The sequence below is a fragment of the Camelus bactrianus genome, chromosome 17, assembly GCF_048773025.1.
Source record: "Camelus bactrianus isolate YW-2024 breed Bactrian camel chromosome 17, ASM4877302v1, whole genome shotgun sequence".
Lineage (NCBI taxonomy): Eukaryota > Metazoa > Chordata > Mammalia > Artiodactyla > Camelidae > Camelus > Camelus bactrianus.
The window spans coordinates 36,751,278-36,777,130 of NC_133555.1; the positions used below are offsets into that span (position 1 = coordinate 36,751,278).

Below are 25,853 nucleotides of genomic sequence, written 5' to 3' on the forward strand. Positions count from 1 at the left end.
CTCTCCTCCTGAGCTGGACCTAGTGACTTGCTTCTAATGCACAGAATGTGGCAAAAGCGATGGGATGACACTTCCAAGATGAGGTTATGAGAGACTGTGACTGACATATCCTGCTGGCTTTGCTGGACCAAGCTGCCATGTCGGAGTGGCCCAGGTGGCGAGGAACATACTATTTTATGAAAGAGTTATCTGAGTTAGGTTAACTTACTCTGACACCTGGACTCACTCCCCAACTTGTTTAAGCCGCGTCCCCCCCGAAACACCCCTTTACATACACACACACACACACACACGGGCAGGGGTCTCCTGCCCGCAGGGGTGTCCGCATCAGTGCTTCCCTCCTGCTAGCGGGCAGCTTCCTGTGGTCTGGGAGAACGTTTTCTCATAAGCAACACTGTCCCAATTCTCGGTTATGACCTCTATCATTTTGAAAAATAAAGCACAATTTGGAGCTGGGGATACAGAGGACACCTTTTAATGAACATTATACTTTACCAAACATTCCCCTGGTTTGATGTGTAACTGAAAAATAATTACAAGGATAAGCACACTTCCTCAAGTGGCCAAAGTGAAAGCAGGCCTGCAGAAGCTATTCCTGTTCTTGCTTAATTACATCATTTGATTTTTGACTACACATTGCTTTGCATGATTTTTAAAATTCTAAAGTACAAGGTACAGGAATGACACCAACAGGAGTTAGAAAAGAATATGACATTTTATTTTCACTTATGGATTTACAGTACATGAATTTAGAAATAAAATCACTGCAGGGTTCTGGAATATTGACACCTTAAGATTGAATACACCGACGTTAGCCTACTCACTGCAAAACAGCCACATTAGCAGTTCAGATTTGGTCTTTGTGGTGTTAAAATAAGTTCTTAATGTGAATGCCCAGTAGCATCTGAGTAACATAGTACAGCAGACGTGAACTAAGGTTAGATAGCTCATCTTTGGAACAAATTATACTTAAGAGTAGGTAGTTCTAATTACTTACCCTATCATGAATGCCAACGACTGATTTTAAGCTACACAGGGTTTTCCAGCTATTTCCTTTAGAGTTTCTAAAAGCAACAACTCTTATTAATGTTTATAAAAGGTAATATTGAAAAAAAGGTAATGCTGAAATCAAGGCGCTTTTAGAGATATTTAAGGACAACAAAAGGTATTACTAGTGAAACTACATTTTTTCAAGCACAACACAAATACTGGAGCAGTATTTGAGCTATTTTAAAATAGTGGCAATTATGCCACCTCATATACTCTTCTAATATTTAAACTTCATAATTATAATTTGAACACACGTCCACTTAGAACTCTGCGCAACTTCTAAAGCCTGTTTTTCAGGCTTGCTTTTGCACATAAAGTTTAAGTTGGTCCTTGATTAGAACTATAACTACGTGGAAGCACTAAATTGTAGACACTTACTGACAGCTACCAAAAACCTTTACAGAGTGAAAAGCATCACTACTACCATGCGTGGAAAAGCAGCCGCTGCCTCCAAGTGCGACACCGAATTCAGCACCAGACCCACGCACAGGCCGGCACGTTCCGAGGGATGACCCTCAGAGGAGCCCAACGACTCTTACCCACCAAAGGCATTTTCCACGCCGGGGCAGTCCTGACAACACAGGCGGCTTTGGACCTTTAGCGTAAGAGAAGACTTTACATTCTTTGATTTCATTTACACCTTTTAAAAAAGATAAAGTATATTCTAACTCTCTTCATCACACTCTCCTAAGGCAGCCCAACTAAAACTGCAGAGGAACACGAGACCCAGGCTCCTCCTCCTCCGCGCGTAGTCAGGTTATTTTGCCCCAAAAGTATGCTTGCTAACAGCAACTGCTTCTACAGTGACAAAACAACAGAGCTAGAAAAATAGTTTTACTGTTTTAAATAATGACATTAGACTTTTTAAATATATTACTTATTCTGCAACAGTTGATTAAATTGACAGTGAGCAGATTCCTTCCATTCTGTGAGCTGAATTCAGGTTACATTTTAATTATAGAATAGCTTCAAATTACAAATATAACCATCCCAACAGTAAGAAGATCATCAAGGCAGTAACATCAGGTCAATTCTAAGTCATCACCCCCACACAAAGCACAATATGTGCTTCTGGATAAAAAAGACCTCAGGCCGATGTGGAAAGCGGGTCAGTAAAGACTCCAGTTCTGCATCATGGAGTCTTCCAAGCCAAGCCGCTTTCCACAGACACAAATTCAGTCTATCTTTTCTTTCTGTACCAATCTGGGAGCATCAACAAAGTCTTTGCCATTGTAAAGAATGATAAAAAATGTTCCAATGCTTGCAACTGCCCAGAAGAGCACATAGGCCAGTGTTTCTGTCCAGGTGTCACCTGTTGATTTAAAAAAACAATTGATAAATAACAAGTCATTTTATTAATACGAGCTACCTCCACTTTCAGCCGTTTAGCGTATCTTGACAACATTTAAGTTTACAAACAAACCCACAGGAAAAATAAAAACCTTTAACTTAAGGTTTCAACCAGTGGCTCTCAAACTCTGGCTGGCTAGCTAGCATCAGAAGCTTGAGAAAGCATTGATGGCTTGACTTCCCCGCTTCTCGAGAGGTTCCACAGGGAAATGTGAGTATTAGTCAAGAAACCATAAATGAGTTTCGTTATTGTGGTCTGTTTTGACAGTGGAGTGGCTCCCAGAAAATGGGCAGTGTTTTAAAGAAGTCAGAGGATCCAGGGCGTGCACAAAACCGTGAGCAGCACACGTGGGTGGTCCTGTCCTCTCGCCCCGGACCTGCTTCTGGACTGTGAGCTAAGAATGGTTTTTACATTTTTAAAGAGCTGTCAAAAAAAGCAACAGTGACCCTATGTAGTTTCAGATTTTGCAAACATTATCTAGCTCTTTTCAGGAAACAGTTGCTAACTCCTGCCCTAGAGTAACAGCAGTCCTTCCTGTGTGGTGACTGCTGCACCTGGGGTGGGGGTGGGGGGGGCGGTGATGACAGATGAACAGGTCCTGAGCCTCCCCAGGAGACGCTGGCAGAATTAGGGTGGAACAGGAGTCCTTAATTCAGCAAACTCGGGCTGAGGGCTCCCTATATCCCAGACACAGGAGAGAGAACAGCATCTGCCCTCAAAAAGCTGCTGCTGCAGGGAGAAAGACGATGGGTGTGTAAATCGTTACCAGAAATGCACACCAGGTGTGTCAGGGACACCGACGACATACAGCACCTCTGAAACAGACCTCCCTAGGTACTTACAAGGTGAACAGAGGAACGTGCTGTAAGAGGGGTACACATGGTGCTGCTGAGGACAGAGAAATGGCAGCCCGGAGCAGTCAGGGCAGAGGAGGCGACTGGACATGCCTCTCCCTGCGCCGCCCAGGCACAGACTCGAATGCCCAGAGCACTGAATATTACTTAATGAACAGAGACACCTTCATCTTACATGCTTATTGACTGAAACATAGGAAAATGGGGAGAAAATCAGTAAAGAGACACACTGGGTGTGTCAGGTTCTTAGGCAATTTTGCTACTAAAATTCAGTAAGTAATGCATCATCTGTAATAACATTTGTCTAACGTTACATGGTTAAATGGACTGCACATCCATGAATACTTTGCAGCCACTAAAAATGACATGGGAAAATGTTTATATTGCTCAGTTAAAAAAAAACTTTTTAAAACATCAAAATGTTAAGAGTAATTAGCTTATCTCTGGAAGGTAGGGTGATAAATAATTACTCTGTATCACTTTGGTAAGAAGACTGATCTGCTCACTTTACTCAGTATCAAGTAGCTGTGAAATGAAAGCATGTGGACAGACTTACCAGCCATAAGCAAACAAATAATGCACATGGAAAAGGCAACCACCATGATAATAGGCAACTGGAAAAGAGAACAGACACACCAGGTAAGATGCTGATAAGCAGCTGCAAAATCAGCTGTGCACGCTTTGCTTGAAAAAGAATAAAACTCCAGTGCAATCTAATATACAAAATATTTTTTCAACAAAATATTGTTACTTAGGGGCTCAATCATAACTGCCCAAATCTTCAAATGGGTTCTGGCTTTCCTCCAAAGGTCGCCCAGATGAGAACCCAGGACTCTGCCCACTGGGATGAGACCCTAGAGAGGCTCCTGCAGAGTCTGGCAGTGAGATGTGTCAAAAACCCACTTTCCCTTCCCTGTCACAAGCCTGCCCCCAGCACTCCCTGAACCCAAGGGGAGCAGAGTCTCCCTGAAATGAGAACCTCACACTCCCGGTGCTTCTGTGTTCTCACTTCAAAACGATGTGAGAAAAGAGTCATGTCTGAAAGACAACCACTCCAAAGTTAGCTCCTCTCCCCGGGGAAACTTAAGCCCTTATGTTCCGTAAGAAAAATTTATCTTGTTTTATATCAAGGGCAGGTGGCACCACCTATGCCTTCAAGCTGTTAAAAGCACTGTGTCTGAAAAACATAAACGTTTCTTACAGCTAGGAATTTCAAATCCCTTGGAACACTTAAAGGACTGTGAGATTCTAATTCATCCACTGAGTAGTTCCCAAGAAATAAGTCGATGGAATCCTAGAACAGAAAAAAAGGCAATAACCCCCCAATTAGATGTGATTACTTTGCTGAGGAACTAAGATGTAGCCACCGGATGACCAAAAACTAGCATCAAATATAAACTTACCTGTCTAAATCCATCAGAAAAGTTGTTCTTGTAGTACCGTATGAGTGAGTTCCAGCCATCCATTAGAAGTCCTAACTGAGTTCTCTTCCCAGTTCTGGTTAAAAGAGGTTAAGTTTTGCATATTAAATCCTCACACAGTTTTATGGCCAGTAAGTATGTGGTATGGAGATAAGTGTGTTACAAAGATTTTTAACATCATCCCTGAGTATATAAAGGAAACATCCATCCAGTCCAAGAAATATGTATTCTCTTTCTAAAACATCACCACAGTGGGCCTGAAGAAGATGCTCAGGCCCACTTTGCAAGGACAGGAAGGCAAGGAGTGCAGGGCGCAGGCTAAGGGCTATGAGACAGCAGAGACTAGGCATCTTACTGTGCTCCTAGGGAATCCCTGCAGCAGAAGGTGGCCCTTCTGTGACAGTCACACCCCAATGTGGTCCCTGAAAGCAGCAGCAGCTCAGGCCCCAGACCTGCTGGCCTGACTGGGGTAACCCGGGTGCACAGGACATTATGAGAAGAGCTGAAGCCCATGGTTCTCAACCCTCACTGTGTGTCATAATCACCCGGGGAGAGAAGAAGCCCTAAGGCCGCCTCTCCCAGCAGCACGGGCTTGCTGGGTCTGAAACAAGGCCCAGGCATGGGTGGTTTGCTGTCATCCGAAAGCTGCCCGAGCGACCTCCTGGGCACCAGACTTGTGAGCACGGGTCTGGCTGCCATTTTACCGCACAGCTTGCCTGGTAAAGTCAGTCTTCAAGGCACCGGTTCCCGCGTACTGCTTGGCACAGGCATTTGCATTGTCAGCCCAGGCTGTGACAAAAGTAAAAATCAGCTGATAATGCTCTAAACCCAAAATATTTATTTCGTTCAAAATCTGAGTAACTCGGCCCCTATTAAAGAAATTACCTACCGTTTTTGTAAATCTTCTCAAATTCATCTTGTTCTTCAAGCTTTTGTCCCACGTGCAAAACTCCTAGTCTCTGGAATAAGAAAACACATGTTTGTGTCTAATAGATTTCAGCACCCATGACTGAGGAAGGAAAAGCAGACAGTCCCCAAATCACATCATGTGGCCCTTGGCTGCAGGCGGGAGGTGCTTTCTTTGTCTGCGGGGACCCTGACTGCCCTCTCTGCGGCCTTCCCTCCGCCCGCAGGCCCACAGGAACAGTGGCAGGACTCCAGTCATCACTTCCTCCTCTCCTGCCACCCACCCCCCCCGACTCTACTGCCTTTACCCATCTGCCCTCCTCACAATTCACTCCCTGACTTCTTACCCCCAAACTTACCCCCTAACTAGGGACCTCTGAGAACTGGATGAATGCTAACCCCCTAACTCCCTCCCCACAAACTGCACACAGGCACAGCCCTTTGCCTAGAATCTCAGAGGACTGCGGGCCATCCTGAACCTCTATGGACTCCCCTTTAGAGTTCGTGGCCCACAGATGGGGAACCCTCTGAGAACCCACAGCTCCACTGCTCACCCCGGATGACGCCTGGCCATCTCTACCTCAGAATGGGGCATTCCCACCCCCAGGGACCTTTAACTTGGCTGGGGAAAGACTGCCCTCACTGGAAGGGGAAAGGCACCACTGGAGTCCCACATTAGCTGGCACGATGCTAGAGAACTTCCTGCCCAAAGACTCTCTGAAGGGTGGTTGGGTTTTATGATACTATTTTTAGCATGTAAATTAATCAAATACAAATCACAGAACCTAGTTAAATAGGTTTTTGTTAATCAGCCTTTGAAACCACCATTCCTAACATTGTTTCTATTGAAAAATATTATCTGAAGTAGATCGAGCAGATTGACCAGGACACAGTACAAGCTAGACAGTGCTCAAAGAGGGCAGCCACTCCTTTGCCACAGGCTCCTTGAGGATTCAGGGATTCCACAATTCCTTCCCGAGTCCCGCTAAATTGTCATCAACAAAGCTGAATGTGCAGATTACTTAGGCAAAAGCCACTTGGGATGCATTTTGTCTGCCCCCCCCCAACAAATGCCAATGTGATCTGGAAATAGAGGCTCTACTTATTTTTAATTCCAAATATAAGCAGAAGAAAATATTTTTACCTATTCTTCCTCAACAGCATAGTCTCAGAGGTAAAGCAAAGCTGTCAGAAACGTTTAACCTGGGAGTTAATATTCCTTGCCCACAATAAAAGAGATGCAAACGAAAACAACTTTGAGGTACTATTTTATACTATTAAAAAAGGACAAAAAGCTTTTAAAATAAAAATATCAAATGCTGGTGAGAGTTCAATGAAATGGATTCACTTGTCATTGCTGGCTGGCGTTAAGGTAAACTGGTCTGACCCTTTTGGAAAGTAAAACATGTATTCTCTTAAACCCAGTAATTACACTTCTAGGATTTAACCCAAAGGAAATAATTCAAGCTGATACTAATACACACAGGTGCATTCTCTACAGGGTTATTTACAAGCCCCAAATGCAGCAGCCTAAATGGCTTAGTAAATGTTAGTACAACATGACTGATGCTAGAGGAAAACGGCACAGTTCAGCACTGCATACACGCACCCACCACGTGCACATCTGCCTACGGCAAGACACACAGACAAAAAGAGCTGGGTTAGGGCAGAACGTAGTTAACCAGGTTCTGTGATTTGTATTTAACTAATTTACAAGCTAAATTTATTTTTGTTACTGGTTTTTAAAGATGAAGTTTCTTTCATTTTAGCTGTACTGTTTTAGTAAAAGAAAAAAGAATCTGTACCTGAAGCTGGGCCTGGAGCGAACGACGGGCCAGCAGGCTCTGGATCACGTTGGTTCTGTCCAGACAATCCATGCAGTTGCTGCGGAACACGCCTTCCTGGTTACTCACCACCATGCCGGCAGAGTCCACTAGAAAATAACTAAAACATATTTGTATAAACACTCTCATACCAAAGCAGCCAAGTCTACTACGGACAGACCTCTTACAACACAGGTCCACGTCAGAAACATTAAAACTGGTAAAGTAAAAGGTCACAAAAGGAAATGTACAGTCCAAGTGTATCTGGTTACCATGGACCAAAAAAGGAAGTTCGAATAGCGAGGCAAGACGGCCCCCATCCCAAAACAACTGTACCATCGAGCTCATTTCACCCAAGAGATGTGAAAAAGGAGCGTCGGGAGTCCTGGAGAGGCTGCTCTGGACATCGCCCTGCTGCCTAAAGGCCAGAAGAGGGCTTCCTTTGACATCGTTATTGTACCAATGCCCCACACTTCAGGGTTTCTCCAAGCACAGTCCCTGTGCTGTCTCTACCAGAATTCCCTGAGTTGTTTGTTAAAAATGAAGATGCTTGGCCTGAGACAAACTGAGTAAGAATATCTGAAGCAAGGGTTGGATACTGCACATTAAAAATATTTTAAAATCCCTTCTTAAAATGGGTAATATATACAAATAGTACAAAATTTATAACTTTTCCTTCTCCCCTTAACCACCCACATGTCCATAACCATAGTTACCAATTCCTGTGTTTCTTTCATTTTTAACAGTCTTTTCAGATAATTCTATGAACTCAAAAACCTGACAACACACAGTGTGGCAGTGAAGAGCATGGGCTTTGGTTTGCTGGCCTCAGCTCCTTGGGCAACTTACTAGCTGTGTAACTTTAAATAATTAACCAAATCTCTCAGAGCCTAAGTTTTTTCATCCACAAAATGGAGATGACATTAGGCTGCACTAAGGTTTAAATAAGATAATAAAGTGCTTAGCAGGGTGTATGGGACTGAACATCCAATGAATACTAGGTAATATTTATTGCAATTATTCCCCAAAATCAAAAAGGGAGGGGGAAATGCAATAGATTCACTAAGGGCTAAAAATCTTGACCTTAAAAATAAGGGCCTAAAAGAATGTGTTTAGACTAAAAATATACATAAGGTTCATGCAGAACTGATGAGGTTAAAATAGTCTGTACATACAGAGGGCATGTGAGACCTGACACCACATCAGAACTTATAAATACTTCATATTTTATAAATATTATTTTTTAAACTACACAGTAAGTCTATGAGCTAGGTATTATTATCTCTATAGTTGGAAAAAAACAAGATTTGAAGATAACTAACTTCCCCGGGGTCACGTGACTAATAAGAGATTTCACACTGACTGGAGGACCCCGAAGCCTAGATTCTTTCCTCTTCCCCAAAACTCCTGGGGAACAAATGTCCAGAGAGGTCATCAGAAAGTCCCTGGTGAAAGGGCCCCTGCCCCTGTGGACACAGTGAGTGCAGTGGATACAGATTCTGGTGTCCATCCTCCCTTTCTTACACGCTTGTGTGGCAGCAGCTAACAGGAAAACCCAAGGAAGCCCCCTCTCTGACAATGCGCCGCCCCAGCCAAGGTTTCTCTACCTCAATAATGATACAGATCACCCCTCTTCCCTAGCTGTGCTCGTAACGAGAACTCATAGGGAAAAACAGTAGATTTAACTAGCTATGGCTGATTACTTAGTATGTATAAAAATATTTTTTGAAAAGCTGGGCAAACATCCACAGGAGAGGTTTTACTACGTTACTGTGTAACAAATTAAAAAGTGCATTTGGCTTGCCAGGGTTTTAACCCTGGTAAGAACAGGCAGAACAAAATGATAGGCTGGTTTACAGATTCCTCATTTTGGTTTTAAAACAGGTAAAGACTGGCATGTGCACAAAGTCCATACAGTAGGCCCGTGAACCCAGACAGTAACGTCCTACACCCACGTGAAAAGTAAGTACCACAGACATTCAGACCCTTTCATCCATGATTCCACCCTCAAGAATTTGTTAGCAAACAATTTAGCAGAAGTAAAAATATATTTATACCCAGAGTTATTTACTGCAGCACTATCTTTCATGGTAGGAAGAGAAATTTTGAAACAAACCAGATGCCCAATGTGAGCGAGAGCATTTAACAGCAACTGTACACAGTGGAACACAGAAGAGCTATTAAACGTTACCATCAGAGACCAGGTAGGCTAATGACAAAATACCTGTGATAGAATGTTTAGTGAAAACAGCTGAACATAAAACAGTAAGCTGACTTCAATTATATAAAAATCTGTAAATGTGTGGAAAATCATAAAAATATGAAAATACCTGGACTAGGGTCATTTTTAAGAATTTAAATTTTAAAATCACCAAATCTCATCTTTCAAAAGAAAAAAACTAAAAATGAGTATAGACACATGCTGTCAACCCAGTGGACTGTGTCTGTAAGTTTGCTGGATAATACATAATAAATATGATCAACGTGTGCACATACCTCGACCCTCAACCTCCACAGGGAAATCACACAGCTTACCTTAATTCGTCTTGCATTTCTGCCACCTGATCCAACAAAATACTTAGTCGATCCCATCTCATGTTTTTACATTCCTTATGGAAGTCAAAGGCAATATATCTACCAAAAGAAAAGATACTCAGAAACCGACTAAAAAGGATTCATCTTCCTTCTATTAATAACACCTTCATCCGCGGACCTTCTACCAGCGCGCACACATCACTCGGGAAGGGCAGTGCCTCCCCTGCTCTGCCACACCGCTACACGTGCGCACACGCACACACCTACCTTCTCAAGCTCGCAACTACTGAAGGAAAAAAAACTAAACACACACACTCTTCTATCTCCACACGTTCTTCCAGAGGCCCTCCGACAGGAGTAGAAAGCCCAGCAAAATGCTAAAGAAGTTAGCTCAGGAGCAGCGTGCAGGCATGAAACACAGAGCAGCCTCGTCCAGCTGAGTATCTAGCATCTGTTATTCCCAACCCCAAGTGCAAACAGGGTCCACCTTTTTTTCCCCCTCAAATCGATTAAAATGTTCAAACTGGTCAAATTCGATTCAGTTGAGATCAGACTGTTGTGTACTACAGGTTGTGAGAAGAACAGGCAGGATGGTCCCCACTCTGGTTATTACTGTCCATCCTGACAAAGTCACTTGATCAGTATCTAGACGTCACATGTACAAGTGTAGGGAGATTTTTCTTGCCTGTTAGTCTGTAATGGGTTGTTTTCGGTTATCTAGTATTTAAGAGGCATAAATGTCAAAGTCAGAACACATCTAACAGTGAAGGCGTCCTACCATGAGCTGGAAAATGTCGCCCCCCAAGAGGGGAAAAAGAATCATGAGCCAACTCCTGAAAGTAGAGGGAGGAAGAAAGCACGCAGAGAAGCTGAGCACCAGGCACACGGAGCTCCTCACCCCGACACCCTACTCAGGGACCCTGCCACACAGGAGGGGGACCAGACGGACCTCATGCTCCCGCCTACACAGTAACATGCACAGTAGGCATCTGCTCTCATGTGACTCCTCTGGTTCCAACAGACTGAAGCTAACAGAGTGTGGGCTTTGAGCAGGTCAAGAGAGGGGCGTCTATCACCTCAATGTTTATCTCAGGGGAAAAAGGTGTCCTTAGAAATTAGTATAAAAATAGAGGTTAGCCAACTGAGAGGCTAGACTTTGGGAGTACTGGGTGTTGCGGGGGAGCATTTTCAAAGGCAGCTCTAACAAAAGTGGCGGTGGGACAGCTGCTTTCGGAGTGCTCTGACCAAAAGTCACAGCTCTAGACTTGTTTGAAGAATTTACGTAGCTCACTAGCCCTTACATGCATTTGGATTCTTAAGCTTACTCCCTTCTAGAATTATATTTGTATCTTCTAAGAATATCTTAAATCATTATTGTTTCTGATAACAATAGTGCTGGCGTGTTCACTCTTAGCAGTAGGTGCCCTCCAGGTGCCCTGGAGCACCAAGGGCATAACTTTAGACTCTGACTGATGCCTCAAGTTCTCAAAGTCAGCTGCTTCTACAAACTCTGGAGGCACCTCTGGAGGCGAGCACACCTACAGAAACCCTCTGAAGCAGAGGTAGGGTCTCAACCACAGGAGCCAGCAGACAGACTTTTTCCAGAATATCCATGCTGGCCTCTTTAAAACCCAGATTCTGACTTTTGAGGTCTTAGGTATAGTCTGAGTAATTCCTTTGAGGATTCTGAGGCACATCCTGGATGGGAATCACTTCTCTGATTCCTCCAAAGTATGTCTGGGCAGGTTCCACTGTGAGAAGGCAGAAACGTGCATGGAGTTAAGGGTCTGATGAATTTGCTAGTTTTTTTTGAGTTGGATAAAACAGAGTTAAAACTCCTCCCCAAAGGTTCATTATATATTCCACTTTTGTATATGTTTAAAATTTCCCATAGGTTAAAAAAAATTCTCCCCAAATAACCCAGTACCATTTCTTTGAAAGGTCTTCCCCCAATGCCTGTGACCACTTCCTGCCACAGTACACCCCGCCTCCTAGCCCAGCCTCCTGCTGCAGAAAGCTCCAAGTGGGCTGACTCATTACCCTGCACGTTCCCATAGGGCAACCTTTGATGTTTAGGACCCCCTCTTTTGACAAGGCTACACAGAGTTTGTAACTTGCCTGGTGACTTAAGGAGAGGCAAGCTCACGTGGTGGTCAGGACCAGGAAGACCACACCAAACAATCACAAGGAACTGAAATTCAAGACCCAACGGCCACAGCAACAAGGAGCTTCAAGGAGAGAATTTCAATCAGGGACTAAACTTCTACAAATGCAAATTAAAACTCGACTGTTAAGAAGTTATTCTGCAATATAAATCATGCCAGAGAAAATGTCAAGCTAACAAAATCATGGACAACAACAAGCTGAAATATGTGTAGAGTGATCTTCGTGTATATGGAAGTGCACATCTAATCTGAAAAGACCTGCAGAAGATTTCTAGCGCAGTACCTGATCATTCCATTCGCCAAGGAAGACACCATTGCTGCAAATGCCTGCTCAAGTGGCTTCTCTGAGCCCTTCTGGTTAACCTGTAAAAAATTTAAAGTATCATAGCTCTCTTTTAAGCTTAATTAAAAGGAGAGAGTGACACAACATGGCAGACTAGGAAGCTCTAAGCTCTTGTACTCTCAAAAAAACATCAAAAAGAAAGAATGAAAAAAGAAAAAGAGAAGCCATCTAAATCAACTTTGTAGGAGCTCTGGAAAACAAAGGTTTACAGCAACCAAGCAAACACCCAATCAAGATAAAGCCATCTTCAAAAGTGTAAGGCAGTTTTATAGCATTTTTCTTGCCCTGATCTCACCCTTTCCTCAGTGCAGTGATGATCTGAGACTTAAGCAGCAGCAACACAGTTTTCAGTACCCCTCTTCAAATCGGAGGGAGCCAACCAAACCTTATTTGCAAATTACTGTGTATGTTTTGTTCTGATCTGAAGGAATGACTGGTTTGTCACTGGCATATATCTGAACACAGGCAGACAAAGTAGTAAACACTGTTCATACAAGCTACAAGAGGACTACAAACCAGCAGATGCCTAGGGCAAGACACTGCAGGTGAAGAGATAAAAAAGACCGTCTAAAGCCTGCAGAAGAAGCTGGGGTGATAGTCTTTGGGAAATTAGGATATTCAGAGCACGCCTAACTAGTAAGGGAAGGAGCACTGCGGCACAGGACCGGTCGGCAGAGACTGGGAGACGGGTTGTTCTCTTTCTTGTTTTTCCCTTTGTTTGTCTTTTTCAGTTCCTGGTACTCAAGGAAACTTGTCAAAACATTAGGTGAACACAAGCTAAAAGAATAGAGACTTCAGTGAGCATAAACGACAAGGAATAGTCTTTGCAAAAACAGTTTTGAAAAGTCTCAAAACAAATGGATTACTACACAACAATCAAAACAAAAACAAAACAAGAGCCAACCCCTGGGAAAGATGAATCTGACTTCCGAGTTACCACACTGGAAACATTCAACGCCCGATTTTCAACAACAAAATCACAGGCATACCAAAAAAACAGGAAAACAAGGCTTATTCAGTGGAAAAGGATGAACTGACAGAAATCATGCCTGCAGAAGTCTTATTATAAAAAGCTTTCAAAATAACTATCCTAAATAGGCTCAGAGCTAAAAGAAAACATGGACAAAGAACTAAAAGAAATCAGGAAAACGGTATATGAAAAAAATGGAAACAACAAACAAATTATTCAGAGTCAAATAGTAAGTCTGGAGCTTTAAAGTATAAAACAAATTAAAAAGTCCCTAGAGGAATTCAGCAGCACATCTGAGCAGGAAGAAAAAGGAATCAGCAAACTTGAAAATAGGGCAAATGAAACTAAGTCGGAAGAACAGAAAGAAAAAAGAATCAGCAGCTGAACCAAGCCTAAGGGACTTCTGGGACACCATCTCGTAGGCAACATATTCATTATGCGAGTCCCACAAAGAGCAGAGAAAAAGGGGCAGAGAGATTATTTAAAGAGAAAATGGCAAAAAAAAAAACCCCAAAAAACAAAAAAAAAAACCCAATTTGATGAAAGATATAAAGCTTTAAGAAGTGCACCAATCTCCAGATAAAACAAACCCAAAGAATCCCACACAGAACACATTATATAACCAAACAGCTGAAAGACACAGAGAGAGGATCTCAAAAGCAGCAAGAGGAGACTCATCACATGAAAGGGATTCTGAATAGAACTGTATGCCAGTTTCTCTTCAGAAACATTGGAGGCCAGAAGGCAGTGGGATGATATAATTAAGGTACTTAAAGAAAAGAACTGCCAACCCCAAATTTGATGTCTAGCAAAACTTCCTTCAAAAATGAGAAATTAAGACATTCTTAGACAAACAAAAGCTGAGGGAGTTCATTATCAGTCGATCTGCCCTACCAGAAATGCTAAAAGGAGTCCTTCAGGTTAAAATGGAAGTGCACACAAATACATGTATGTGTATGCATGACTGGGACATTGTGCTGTGCACCAGAAACTGACACTGTAACTGACAGTACTTAAGTAAGGTAAATAAATAAATAAACAAATAAATAAAGTCAGTCAATCAAGGAAAAAAAAAGTATACTACAAAGTAACTAAGAGCAACATAAAGGTATTAAGATCTCCAGTAAAGGTAAATACATGGGCAAATATAAAATGCACTTTGTAACCCTGGTCTGTCACTAGGACTTAAAAATCAAATGCATAAAAAATAATCATAAACTATGTTATTGGGAAGAAAATGTATGAAGATGTAATTTGTGACACTGAGACTATAAAGGGGAGAGAAAAAGCTTTAAGGAACAGAATTTCTGTACACAACTGAGGTTAAGTTGGTATTAATTCAAATTGGATACTGTAACTTTAGGATGTTATATGTAATCCTCATGGTAACCACAAAGAAAATATTTGTATAATATACACACAAAAGGAAATGAGAAGGTAATCAAAAGACGTCACCACAAAAACAAAACAAAACAAAACAAAATGGAGGGACAAAAACTACAAGAGGTATGGAAAAAAATAGCAAAATTGCAGAAATAAGTCTATAAATCAGTAATTACTTAAAAAATTAATGGATTAACTCTCCAACCAAAAGGCACAGGTTGGCAGAACAGATTAAATACATGATCCAACAATAGAGTACAATAATTCACTTTAGATCTAAAGTCACAAACAGGTTAAAAGAATGGAAAAAGATATTCCATGCAAAAAGTAATCAAAAGAACTAGGGTGGCCATATTAATATCAGACAAAATAGACTTTAAGTCAAAAACTGTTATAAGGATAAAAAAGAACATATATTGATAAAAGAGTGAATTCACCAGGATGATATAACAATTAAGATACATATGCACCAAACATCAGAGCCCCAAAGTATATGAAGAAACAATGAAAAAATTGAAGGGAGAAAGACAGTTCTACAATACTCGGAGACTTCAATAGCTCACTTTCAGTAACAGAACAACCAGACAGGTCAATAAGAAAATAAAGAATCTGAATTAGACCTTAGATACAGATAGAACATTCCATCCAACAATAGCAAAATACACATTTTTCTCACGCGTCCCTGGAACAGTCTCCAGGATAGACTGTTCAGCCACAAAACAAGTCTTAAGTAAATTTTAAATGACAGAAATCATCCAAAGTTTTTTTTCTGATCACAATGGAAAAAAGCTAATCATCAATAACACAAGAAAAACTAGGCATTTCAAAAATACATGTAACTTAAACAGCACACTCTTAAACAACTGTTGGATTAAGAGAGAAATTAGAAAATACCTTGAGACAAATGAAAATGAAAATGCAAAACACCACATCTTACGAAAAAAAGCAAAAGCAATGCTAAAGGGAATTTACAGCTGGAAACATATACATCCATAAATAAACAAACATACATTCATAAATAAAACCTTTTATCAATTATACCACTTTTCACTGTAAGGAACCAGAAAAAGAGCAAATGAAACTAGCTTTGAGTATAAAGCTAGCAAAGGGAAGGAAATAAGATTAGAACAGAAATAAATAGAATAAAAAAAATAGAGAAACAGAGAGAAGTCAATGAAACCAAAAGTTGGTTCTTTAAAAATATCAACAAAATTGACAAACTTTTACCTATAATGACCAAGAAAAAAAGGGAGAAGAATCAAATGACTAAAATCAGGAATGACAGTAAGGATATTACTACCATTTTGAAAAAATGAAAAGGATTAAAATATGAACATTTTTTGTCTATTAAGGAAGTGGATAATGTAGATGAAAGGAACAAATTTCTAGAAACATATAATCTATCACAATCAAATCATGAAAAAACAGAAAATGTAAATAGACTTATAAATACGAGAGAGACTGAATCAATACAAAGAAAAGCCCTGGACCAGATGGCTTCACTCTGATGATGGTTCACAAAGTTTCTACCAAAAAATTACATGTGAACACTAATCTACCTCAAAACCTTCCAAAAAAAACTGAAGAAAAGAGGCTTCCTATTTCATTCTATGAGGCCAGGATTATCCTGGTATCAAAACCAAACAAAAACACTACAAAAAAAAAAAAAAGTAAAGATCATTATGTCTTATGAATATTGTTGCAACGCCCCCACAAATACTGCTAAATACAAATCAAAATCAGCAGCATACAAAAGGAGTATATACCAAAACCAAGTAAGATTTATCCCCAGAATGCAAGGGTGGTGCAACATGCAGAAATTAATAAATATAGCATACAACATTAACAGAATAAAGGGGAAAACAAACAATGATCATCTCGACTGATACAGAAAAAGTATTTAACAAAATTCAACACCCTTTCTCAATGAAAACACTCAACACAATAATCTAGGACTACAAGGAAACCTCCTCAACATGATAAAGGTCATAGATGAAAAACCCACAGCCAGCATCATCCTTGATGGTGAAACACTGAAAGCTTTTCCCCTAAGATCAGGATCAAGAGGATTTCGACTTTTGCCACTTGATTTCAACATAGTAGAAGTCCTAGACATGGTAATTAGGCAACAAAAAGAAAAAAGCATCCAAATTGGAAAGGAAGCAGTAAAATTATCTGTTTGCAGATGACATAATCATGTATGTAGAAAACTCCATGAAAAACTTTTAAGAGATAATAAATGAATTTAGCAAAGTTGCAGCATACAAAATCAAAATACAATAATCAGTTGCACTTCTATACGCTAATAACAAACAATCCAAAATGGAAACTAAGGAAACAATTCCATTTATAATAACTTCAAAAAGAATAAAATACTCAGGAATAAAATTAACCAAGAAGAGGAAAACTCATATACTGAAAACTATAAAACATTACTGAAAGAAATTAAAGAAGACATAGATAAATGGAAAGATACCTGTGTTCACAGGCTAAAAAGCTTAATATTGTTAAGATGACAATACTACCCAAAGTGATCTGTAGTTTCAACGTAATCTCTATTAAAGTTCCAATGGCATTTTTTTTTTCAGAAATAGAAAGACCCATCCTAAAATTCATATGGAAGGTCAAGTGACCCCCAAGTAGCAAATAACAACAACAACAACGACGTTGGAGGTCTCGTATTTCATGATTTCAAAACTTACTACACAAAGTCATAGTAATCAAAACAGTTTTGTACTGGCCTAAGAACAGACATAAAGACCAATGAAACGGAGAGCCCAAAAATAAACCATTGTTGAGCCGATTCTTGACAAGAGTGTCAAGATCATTCAGTGGGGAAAGGGCAGTCTTCAACACTGGTAATGGGGAAACTGGATATTCACATGCCAAAGAATAAAGTCAGACCCATTCTTTACATCATATACAAAAATTCACTCAAAATGGATCAAAGACCTAAACATAAGATCTAAAACTATAAAATTTTTAGGAAAAAAACAGGAGAAACTCATCAGGACATCAATCTGGTGGTTATTTCTTGACTATGACACCACGAGCACAAGCAAAAGATAATAAATTGGATTCATCAAATAAAGAACTATTGCACATCAAAGGACATTATTAAAAACATGAAACGACAACCTAAAGAATGGGAGAAAATGTTTGCAAAGCATATATCTGATAAGGAATTAATTCCAGTATATACAAAGTAGTACTATAACTCAACAACAAAATCTGACTAGAGCTGATTAAAAGTGGGTAAAATACTTAAGTAGACATTTCTCCACAGAAGATATACAATGGCCAATAAGTGTATGAAAAGATACTCAACGTCACACTAGTCATTAGAGAAATGCAAATCAAAACAAGACACCACTCCATATCCCTAAGGATGCCTCTAGTCAAAAAACAAAACAAAAAAGCAAATCCAGAAAATAGCAAGTGTTGACAAGGACATGGAAAACGTGAAACCCTGGTGCATTGCTCGTGAGAATGTAAAACGTAGCTACCGTGAAGAACAGTACGGTGGTTTCTTAAAAAGATAAACAAAGAATTACCATACGATCCAGCAATTCCAACTCTAGGTTTATACCTAAAAGAACTGAAAGCAGAGACTCAAAAAGATAGTTGCATACCAATGTTTAGAGCAGCGTGAGTCACAATAGCTAAAATGTAGAAACAACCCAATGTCCATCAGTGGATCAATGGATAATGTATATGGATATACACACAACAGAGTATTATTCAGTCTTAGAAAGAAATAAAATTTTGATACATGCTATAACATGAATGGACCTTAAAAACATTCTAAGTGAAAGAAGCAAGACACAAAGGAACAAATATTACATGAAACAATTTATATGGGGTACCAAGAATAGGCAATTTATACAGACAGGAAGTAGAATGGAGTTTCCAGGGGCTGAGGTGAGGGGTAATAGGAAGTTACTGTTTAATGGATACTGAGTTTCCATCTGGTATGGTGAAAAGTTCTAGCAATGGCTAGTGGTAATGGTTGTACAAACACTGTAAAATATTTAATGCCACTGAACTACACACTTAAAAATAGTTAAAATTGTAAATTTTCTTATGTTAAAAAAAAAAACAAAAATGATGCTAAGGTTTTATTCCAAGAAATGTTAAGAAACTTACCAGATTGATTATGATTTGTTTTCCATAAATAATTACTTGTGAATCAAAATGCCTCTGGAAGCCATCCAGCTAGAGGGAAAAAAAAAAGTTACATGCTTTGCCAGATTACATTATAAGAATATTTATATATGTTAAAAAAAAGTATCTCTTTAAATGTCCTATCTCTACAGTCAAAAGAATGACATTAAGATGGACCATGTCTTCTAGATATTCTAAGTACAATGTAGTAAGCAGTAATTATAAGCCATTCTACTCTGAACTATAGTAGTACAGAATACACGAAATATACTAAATATTCTAAATACTGTAAGGCTGCAAATCTTACTGAGATCTGTAAAATCGAAATCTGCCATATCATTATATCAGTTTGTTTTCCACATTTCTAACGTGCCATCTATACAGCCTTTTGGTTTAGAGGTTCACTAGGTGCCAGAACCAAGGACAAAGGCCTCAAAGATGTTGAATTCTGACTTATGAGGAATAAATACACGCTCTACATGCAAGCTATAATGCCACTAAGCTTCTGCTTATAGCCAATGAGAAAACATGGAAGATACACACATGATTTGCTACTTTGTTGATCAGTGGCTGTGGTTTGTACTTGAGGTTTGGTCTCTGAGACCAGTAAAGTGGTATTGATCCTCGAGTCTAAAAGAAAAGAAAGATATGTAAAAAGAAACATACACACAAACTTGTTTTTCTCAGCTTACTGTCAGGGGTATACACATATTAGTGACTGCAAATGAAAAAATAAAAACACAACCTATCAACTACGAAGAAATCCATGTGTACTTGCTCCTAAAGTTCTTATTTTGTGGGGATACATTTGGAAACGACGTTTTCCTCCTCATTTTATATACTGGGGTAGTAGACAGTTGTGTTTCTGAAGTCTAAAATAAATCAATTTATCTACAAGTAAGAATTACCAAGTTATGTCTGCTATATAATTTGGCATTATAATAAAATTAGAAAATTGCTTTATTCATTATGAAAAGAACATGTTTATGAACTTAAAAACATTTTTTGCCACTACTGCTCTGAAGCAGCAAGTGACTGACATCCCAGAGACTACGTCACACCGAAGGGCAAGGCAGGTAAAGTCTGTCCTAAGACAGGATGCTTGTCCTGTCACTGCTGTCCTGAAGAAGTCTGAAGAGTTAAGCGGACAGATGGCTCCATTTCCCTAATTCACCCTCCTAGGCCCTACCCTATCCTTTAGGGAACTGATTCAAGGGCAGGCAGTGTCAGCAGCTGAGTGTCAGATCTTTGTTCTGGGTGAACTTTTTCCACATTGTAGATGGTACTACTTTAAAAAAGGAGCAAAGAGGAGAAAAACTTCAACCATGTAACAGGAAATTACAATCCAAGTAGAAAACCAACTGGCTGGCTGCCTAAAAGACGCATTAACTTGCCTGTACAAATGAAGCCCTGCTCCCGTTGTAGTGCACAATTTGTTCTGTTTCTACAAAGTTAGCTGCATGGCCTTCAGAATCAATTCCTAAATTGGAAAAAAAAATAATAACTGTATTTATTATGTAAGAAAAACACCAGAAACTCACTAATTCTAACTTGAAAACAATTAAGTCAGTTCACATTAGTGGAAAAAAACTTATAAAACTACATTTCAAACAAACACACAATACACCATCAGAAAGCTCACAGAAATTTACTTATTTAAAGAGACTTTGAAGGGGAGTATTAAGGATCTATTAATAACTAGATGATGTTGCTATTTAGTATGTCAATTGTTGGTATATACACAGTTCCTGTAAAACAGTGTTTCTCAAATGTGGGACATATTTTAAAGACAAAAGTCTCATACCCTGAGAGTATGTCCATAGATCCCAGCTCAAAAAATACTATTTTAGAAGTTAAAACCATTAAACACAGTATTAAATGCAAATGTAGGCATTTTAACTGTTAACAGTATTTTGTCATAACGATGCAAACAGTCCAGCAGATGCTCATAATTTTAATTATCAGCGAAAGCACAAAAATTGTATATGAGAACTACAATTTCTATAACTCCATGAATATACCCACAAAGCCTAATTTGAAAAGCACTGCTCTTAAATATTTAGCCTTGATTTGGCTTATCCTTCAGAAGTTTGAAGCACTACTTAAAAATCTTGTGTATATTACCTACTTTTACTAAGAAAAGCTTGCTAAGCAAAGGCAACTTCCAAGCTAGTCCCTGACTCAAATTATCAGAAAAAAATAAATGAATTTTCAACCATCTCAAGTATTTATTAACCTCTTTTCTATCTGATACATTTCTCAAACATACACCATTTAGAGATGTAACATATAACATCAGTGTTTTTGTTAATATATTTCCAGAAGGGGACAAAATTATGAGTCAAAACAGCAATAAAATGCCTTCTAAATATCTTCTAAAATTATTTGTCAGAAGCATGGGTTGTACTTGGTTCTTCCCATAATTCCCATTGAGGAATAATAAATAGTTATTTTAAAAAGTGAGATTGAGAATAAGAGTGAGATTGTGTGTGTGAGAGAGAGACTGATCTTTATGAAGAAATTTCAAATATATATTAAATTGGAAAAAAAACTAAGGTGCAAGAAAATGTACACAAGATATAACTGCTGTTTACAAAAGGAGGAGAACATGCTTATTTGTAGTCAGAACTGACAAATATTTTTAAATTGCAAATCTTTTTATACTTTTGATATCTGATCTATATGAATGCATTGCCAACTCAAAATTTTTCATTAAAAAAAAGACCCCATCCAAGAAAACTCTAGTTACAATGAGGACTGCTAACTCTAATCCTGGTTCTGCGACCTTGGCCAGGTCACTCACTCGACGTCTTTCTTCCTCTGCCGCATCAGCAGATATACTGAAGGAGATTAACCAGATAATTTTTACAATTTCCTGGCCCAAAACTTGTACGATTTACCTAGGGTCCATAGAATTTTATACTGATATACTTGAGCTTAAAACAAATAGTAAGAGTTAGAGGAACTCCTTTTCGTAATGACAGTAACTTTGATTTTGAAAGCTTAGTTTAAGCAAGTTAGCATGCTGCTAGTACAAAGGCCAAAGAGTGCTCAGATGTAAATCTTTAAAGCCGAAGGAATAAAGTCAAATGTCAAGCTTTATACACGCAAAGAAACCAAAAGCAATAAAAGAAAATACTCTCTCGTATGAGTTTAGGTTATTGAAAACTACAGTAAATTCAGCTGTGCTTTCAGACATCCAGCAAATGACATGATCAACTCCTCCTGAAGCAGTAAGCAGCAGCCTCCAGCGTCTGACATCTGCCATGTGCCATGTGGCTGGAGTCAAGCACAGAAGACCTACCTAATTATTACAATGAAGCAGGAGATAAATATTTAGCAAGGCTATCAAAGGACAACGAAAATAAAATATAAAAGGTTACATTCGTGTCACCACGAGCCAAACATTAATTAGAAATAGGTACACCCCAGTACTGAATCATGCTGACAAAATTAATCTCACCTCTCACATAATAGCGCACACCAGCTCTGAAACAACTCCTCCTCGAAATGAGAATCCAATCAAAGTATTTTCCATTAATGGAACATGAGTGCATAGTAATAACTTAACTACATTAAGAAAAATATAATATATGGAGAAGTCATATGTATTATTTTCATTAAATTTGAATCTATCTTAGTAAAAATGACTCTGTCTTTGAGAGAAGAAAAAGGACAGAAGATAAGCAAACAGATCTTTTTTGGTCCTTTATGAATATCCAAGTCCTTAGTGCTATAATACTCAATGACATATAGATGCTGTGTTTAACTGCTCATTACAGTGTTTCTATTTAAATAATGATTTCCTTTTCCAGATATTCTTAACTTTCTGAAAGTAAAGACTTAAGTATTAACTATATCACAAAAAAATCTTTGAATGAAAAACAAATTTAAAATAGATTAACCTTCAAATAAGAAATGGAAAAAGGGGGAAAGAACTAGGCTACTGAAGTTTAAAAAAAAACCTAAAATATATTATATGCATAATTACAATTAACAGTTGGTAAGCATATAAATATTTACAGACCAAACTGTAAGTTAAAGATTATCCAGAAGCAGAAAATTTAACTCTACTTTTTCCTTGACACAGGAAAAGTGAACCTGAATATGAAAAAAAGAGCATATCCCCCAAGCTTTTCTGGATATAAAACTATTTCCCTCACCACCGTTAACGGTCCACGCTGCACACTGACTCACTACCACTCAGGAATGTGGGAGGGTTATGTACCTGGAAATTCTATGCTGCCGCAGAAGCCTTTGGAGATGGCAAACCACTTACATTAAAATAGTTATTGTGAAATAAATAGAAAAGAGTATTTATTACATAAATATTTATAAAAACACCCATTTATGGGGAGTTATTGCTTAATGGATACAGAATCACTGACTGGGGTGAGGGGAACTTTTTGATGCTGTTTGTACAACACTGTAAATGTAATTAATGCTACTTACTAAACTGCTGCTTAAAAATGCTTAAAATGGTGAATTTTATGTTAAATATATCTGGTCACAATAAGAAATATTAAACATACACACACCCCCACACGTGACCCCCCAGCACCTCTGACGCACCCAGAGGGCACTCAGCCCTCTGCCTCCAGCTCCCTACTGCCCCCAGGAGGTAACACTATCTACTCAGCTCATCAACTTACTTGTCTTTCTAGTTTTGCCACTGAACACTTTATTGTTTAGTCTGAATAGTTTTTGACCTTTTTTTTTAATTTAACAGAATGTAAACATATATTCTTTTGGCTTGCTTTATTTGTCCAACATTATGTTCCTGAGGTTCACCTGCTGCCACGGCTGTATAATATTCCACTGCATGAATATACCATAGTCTCCCCATTCTACTGCCCGGGTTTCTTAAGTTTTTGCTATCACACAACAAACATGTCTGTTTGTGAATCTGTGGAGGTGACTCTAAGGAGCAGTACTCCTGGGTCACAGAGTACATTCACCATCTGACTGTATTAGAAAATGCCAAATTGTTTTCAGAATTTCTTTGACTTTTCATCCTTACCAACATTTGATAACTGTCTGCTTTTTAAATGTCTGCCGGACTGGTGGGTGTAACAGAGAGACGGGTTTCTTTTACTGTTTCAATGGCCTTAATTTTTTTCCTTCCTCATTTGTTTGGGTTTGCCCTATGGTTATTTTCTATAGATAACATTTAAAAATATAATTTAATTCATCATTATAAAGCACAACTGCATAATAAAACAAGTATCCATAAACCTGCCATCCAACTTCAGAATAGCATCAAAACCCTGAATCTAATTTCCTGTTCCTTCTTCATCCCATCCAACTGCCTTCTTGCCCAGAAGTAACACCTATGCTCTGGCATGTGGAGACCATTCTGCTTTTTGAGTTTCATTACAGGAAACCATGACTTAAAAACACACAGCTTGCTTTTGAGTTTTATAAAAATGGCACAACACTCTAAGTAAACTTCAGGCCCCGAGTAGGTTCTGAAGAGTCATCCTTGAACTGCATGGAGCAGTTCGCTCCTCTTCAGTGCCGCGTGCAACCTGTAAGGACTATACCACAGAGATGGGATACTGCTGCTGCTGGAACTCGTGGTGTTCTCAGTCTGCTCTAACAGTGGTGCTGTCGACATTCCTGTAAAAACCTCCTGGCATAAACATACTGGGTATGCAGATACACAAGAAAATGCCAAATAGTTTTTAAAACAGTAACCCAAAGACACTAGCAATATGAATTTCGAATGACTCATCCCTCTGTTACCTGGTATCATCTGAATTAATAATGACTTATCTTGAGCTCCCAAATCACAGTCCTTTAAAACCCACAGTGCAAGAGAAGATGCCACAGCAGCATTCAGTCATTTATTCACCCAAATTATCAATTTGGAACCAAGGCACAAAGATGAATCAGACATGAGCCCATCTTGAGAGAACTGAGTACAGCATGGGTGTGTCTGACTGCTTTATGAATCATTCTCCTCTGATTACGAGTATCCACCCAGAAAGCATGCAAGGAACAAGAGGAAAACAAAAATCATGCAGAATTTCACCACCATCACACAACTTTTCAAATGTCAGTGTATTCACTTCTAGCCGTTTAGTGACTCCCAGGGCCACACACTCCCACTTGGGACGCCCATTTCACACTTTCTCTTCAACCTCCAACTACTACTCACAGCTAACGGCACTGCTCCCAATTCCACCGTGAAAATAAAAGCCATCCACACGCTCCCACCACGTCTGTCTGCCTGCCAGCCTCCACATCCACCCATCTGCTTCCCTTCTACCCCGGGGCGCAAGCCGGATGGCGGATGAGCTGTCTGTGCACTAGACGCCGCCCCTCACACTACGACATCTCACTCTGAGTAACTCTATGACCTGACCTTCCAGTTCACTTCCTCTGGTTCCCCCACTTCACAAGTCCTTTGTCCTCACTGAGGCCGACAGTCCGTGGTTCCAGCATTTATTCACTACCCGGAACCCCCTTCAGGGTGTCGCCTCTCTTTCTCCACACCTTTCTCTTCTCTATACACATTCCTTGCTTCGACGATCTCATCCTGCTTCGTGGCTTTAAATGCCGTCTATAACCTGAGGACTCTCAGATTTCTGTCTCCAACGTGGACTTCTCTCCTCAATTCCAGTCCCATAAATCCATGTTTTCTTGACATCTTTACTTGGATATTTACAGAAGTCTCAAGCTTAGCATGTCCAAATCAAAGTCCAGATATTCTGGCCTCCCTCCCACCTCGACTCTTCCCCATCTCAGTGGATGGCTTCCTTCCACTTACTCTGGCCCAAAACCTTAAGATTCATACTAAAATCTCTTTCACCCCCCATGTACAGTTGGTCAGAAAATCCTTTTAGCTCTACCTTCAAAACATATCTAGAACCTGATTGTTTTTCA

At 39.5% G+C, this 25,853-nt stretch overlaps 1 protein-coding gene across 1 annotated transcript in view; it reads right to left on the reverse strand.

The window, feature by feature from the left end:
• Positions 1-696: 696 nt before the first annotated feature.
• The window catches only part of SACM1L (SAC1 like phosphatidylinositide phosphatase), a 60,953-nt gene continuing 35,796 nt past the window's right edge, over positions 697-25,853 (reverse strand). The window contains exons 8-20 of the mRNA XM_045509853.2: positions 22,429-22,530; positions 20,360-20,445; positions 19,509-19,595; positions 18,948-19,016; positions 12,389-12,468; positions 9,941-10,039; positions 7,388-7,526; positions 5,566-5,635; positions 5,393-5,465; positions 4,659-4,752; positions 4,457-4,549; positions 3,812-3,869; positions 697-2,362 (exon numbers count right to left, since the gene is read on the reverse strand). Coding sequence (XP_045365809.1) covers positions 2,226-2,362; positions 3,812-3,869; positions 4,457-4,549; positions 4,659-4,752; positions 5,393-5,465; positions 5,566-5,635; positions 7,388-7,526; positions 9,941-10,039; positions 12,389-12,468; positions 18,948-19,016; positions 19,509-19,595; positions 20,360-20,445; positions 22,429-22,530 — 1,187 coding nt within the window. The 3' untranslated portion in view covers positions 697-2,225. The remainder of the gene's footprint in view (positions 2,363-3,811; positions 3,870-4,456; positions 4,550-4,658; positions 4,753-5,392; positions 5,466-5,565; positions 5,636-7,387; positions 7,527-9,940; positions 10,040-12,388; positions 12,469-18,947; positions 19,017-19,508; positions 19,596-20,359; positions 20,446-22,428; positions 22,531-25,853) is intronic.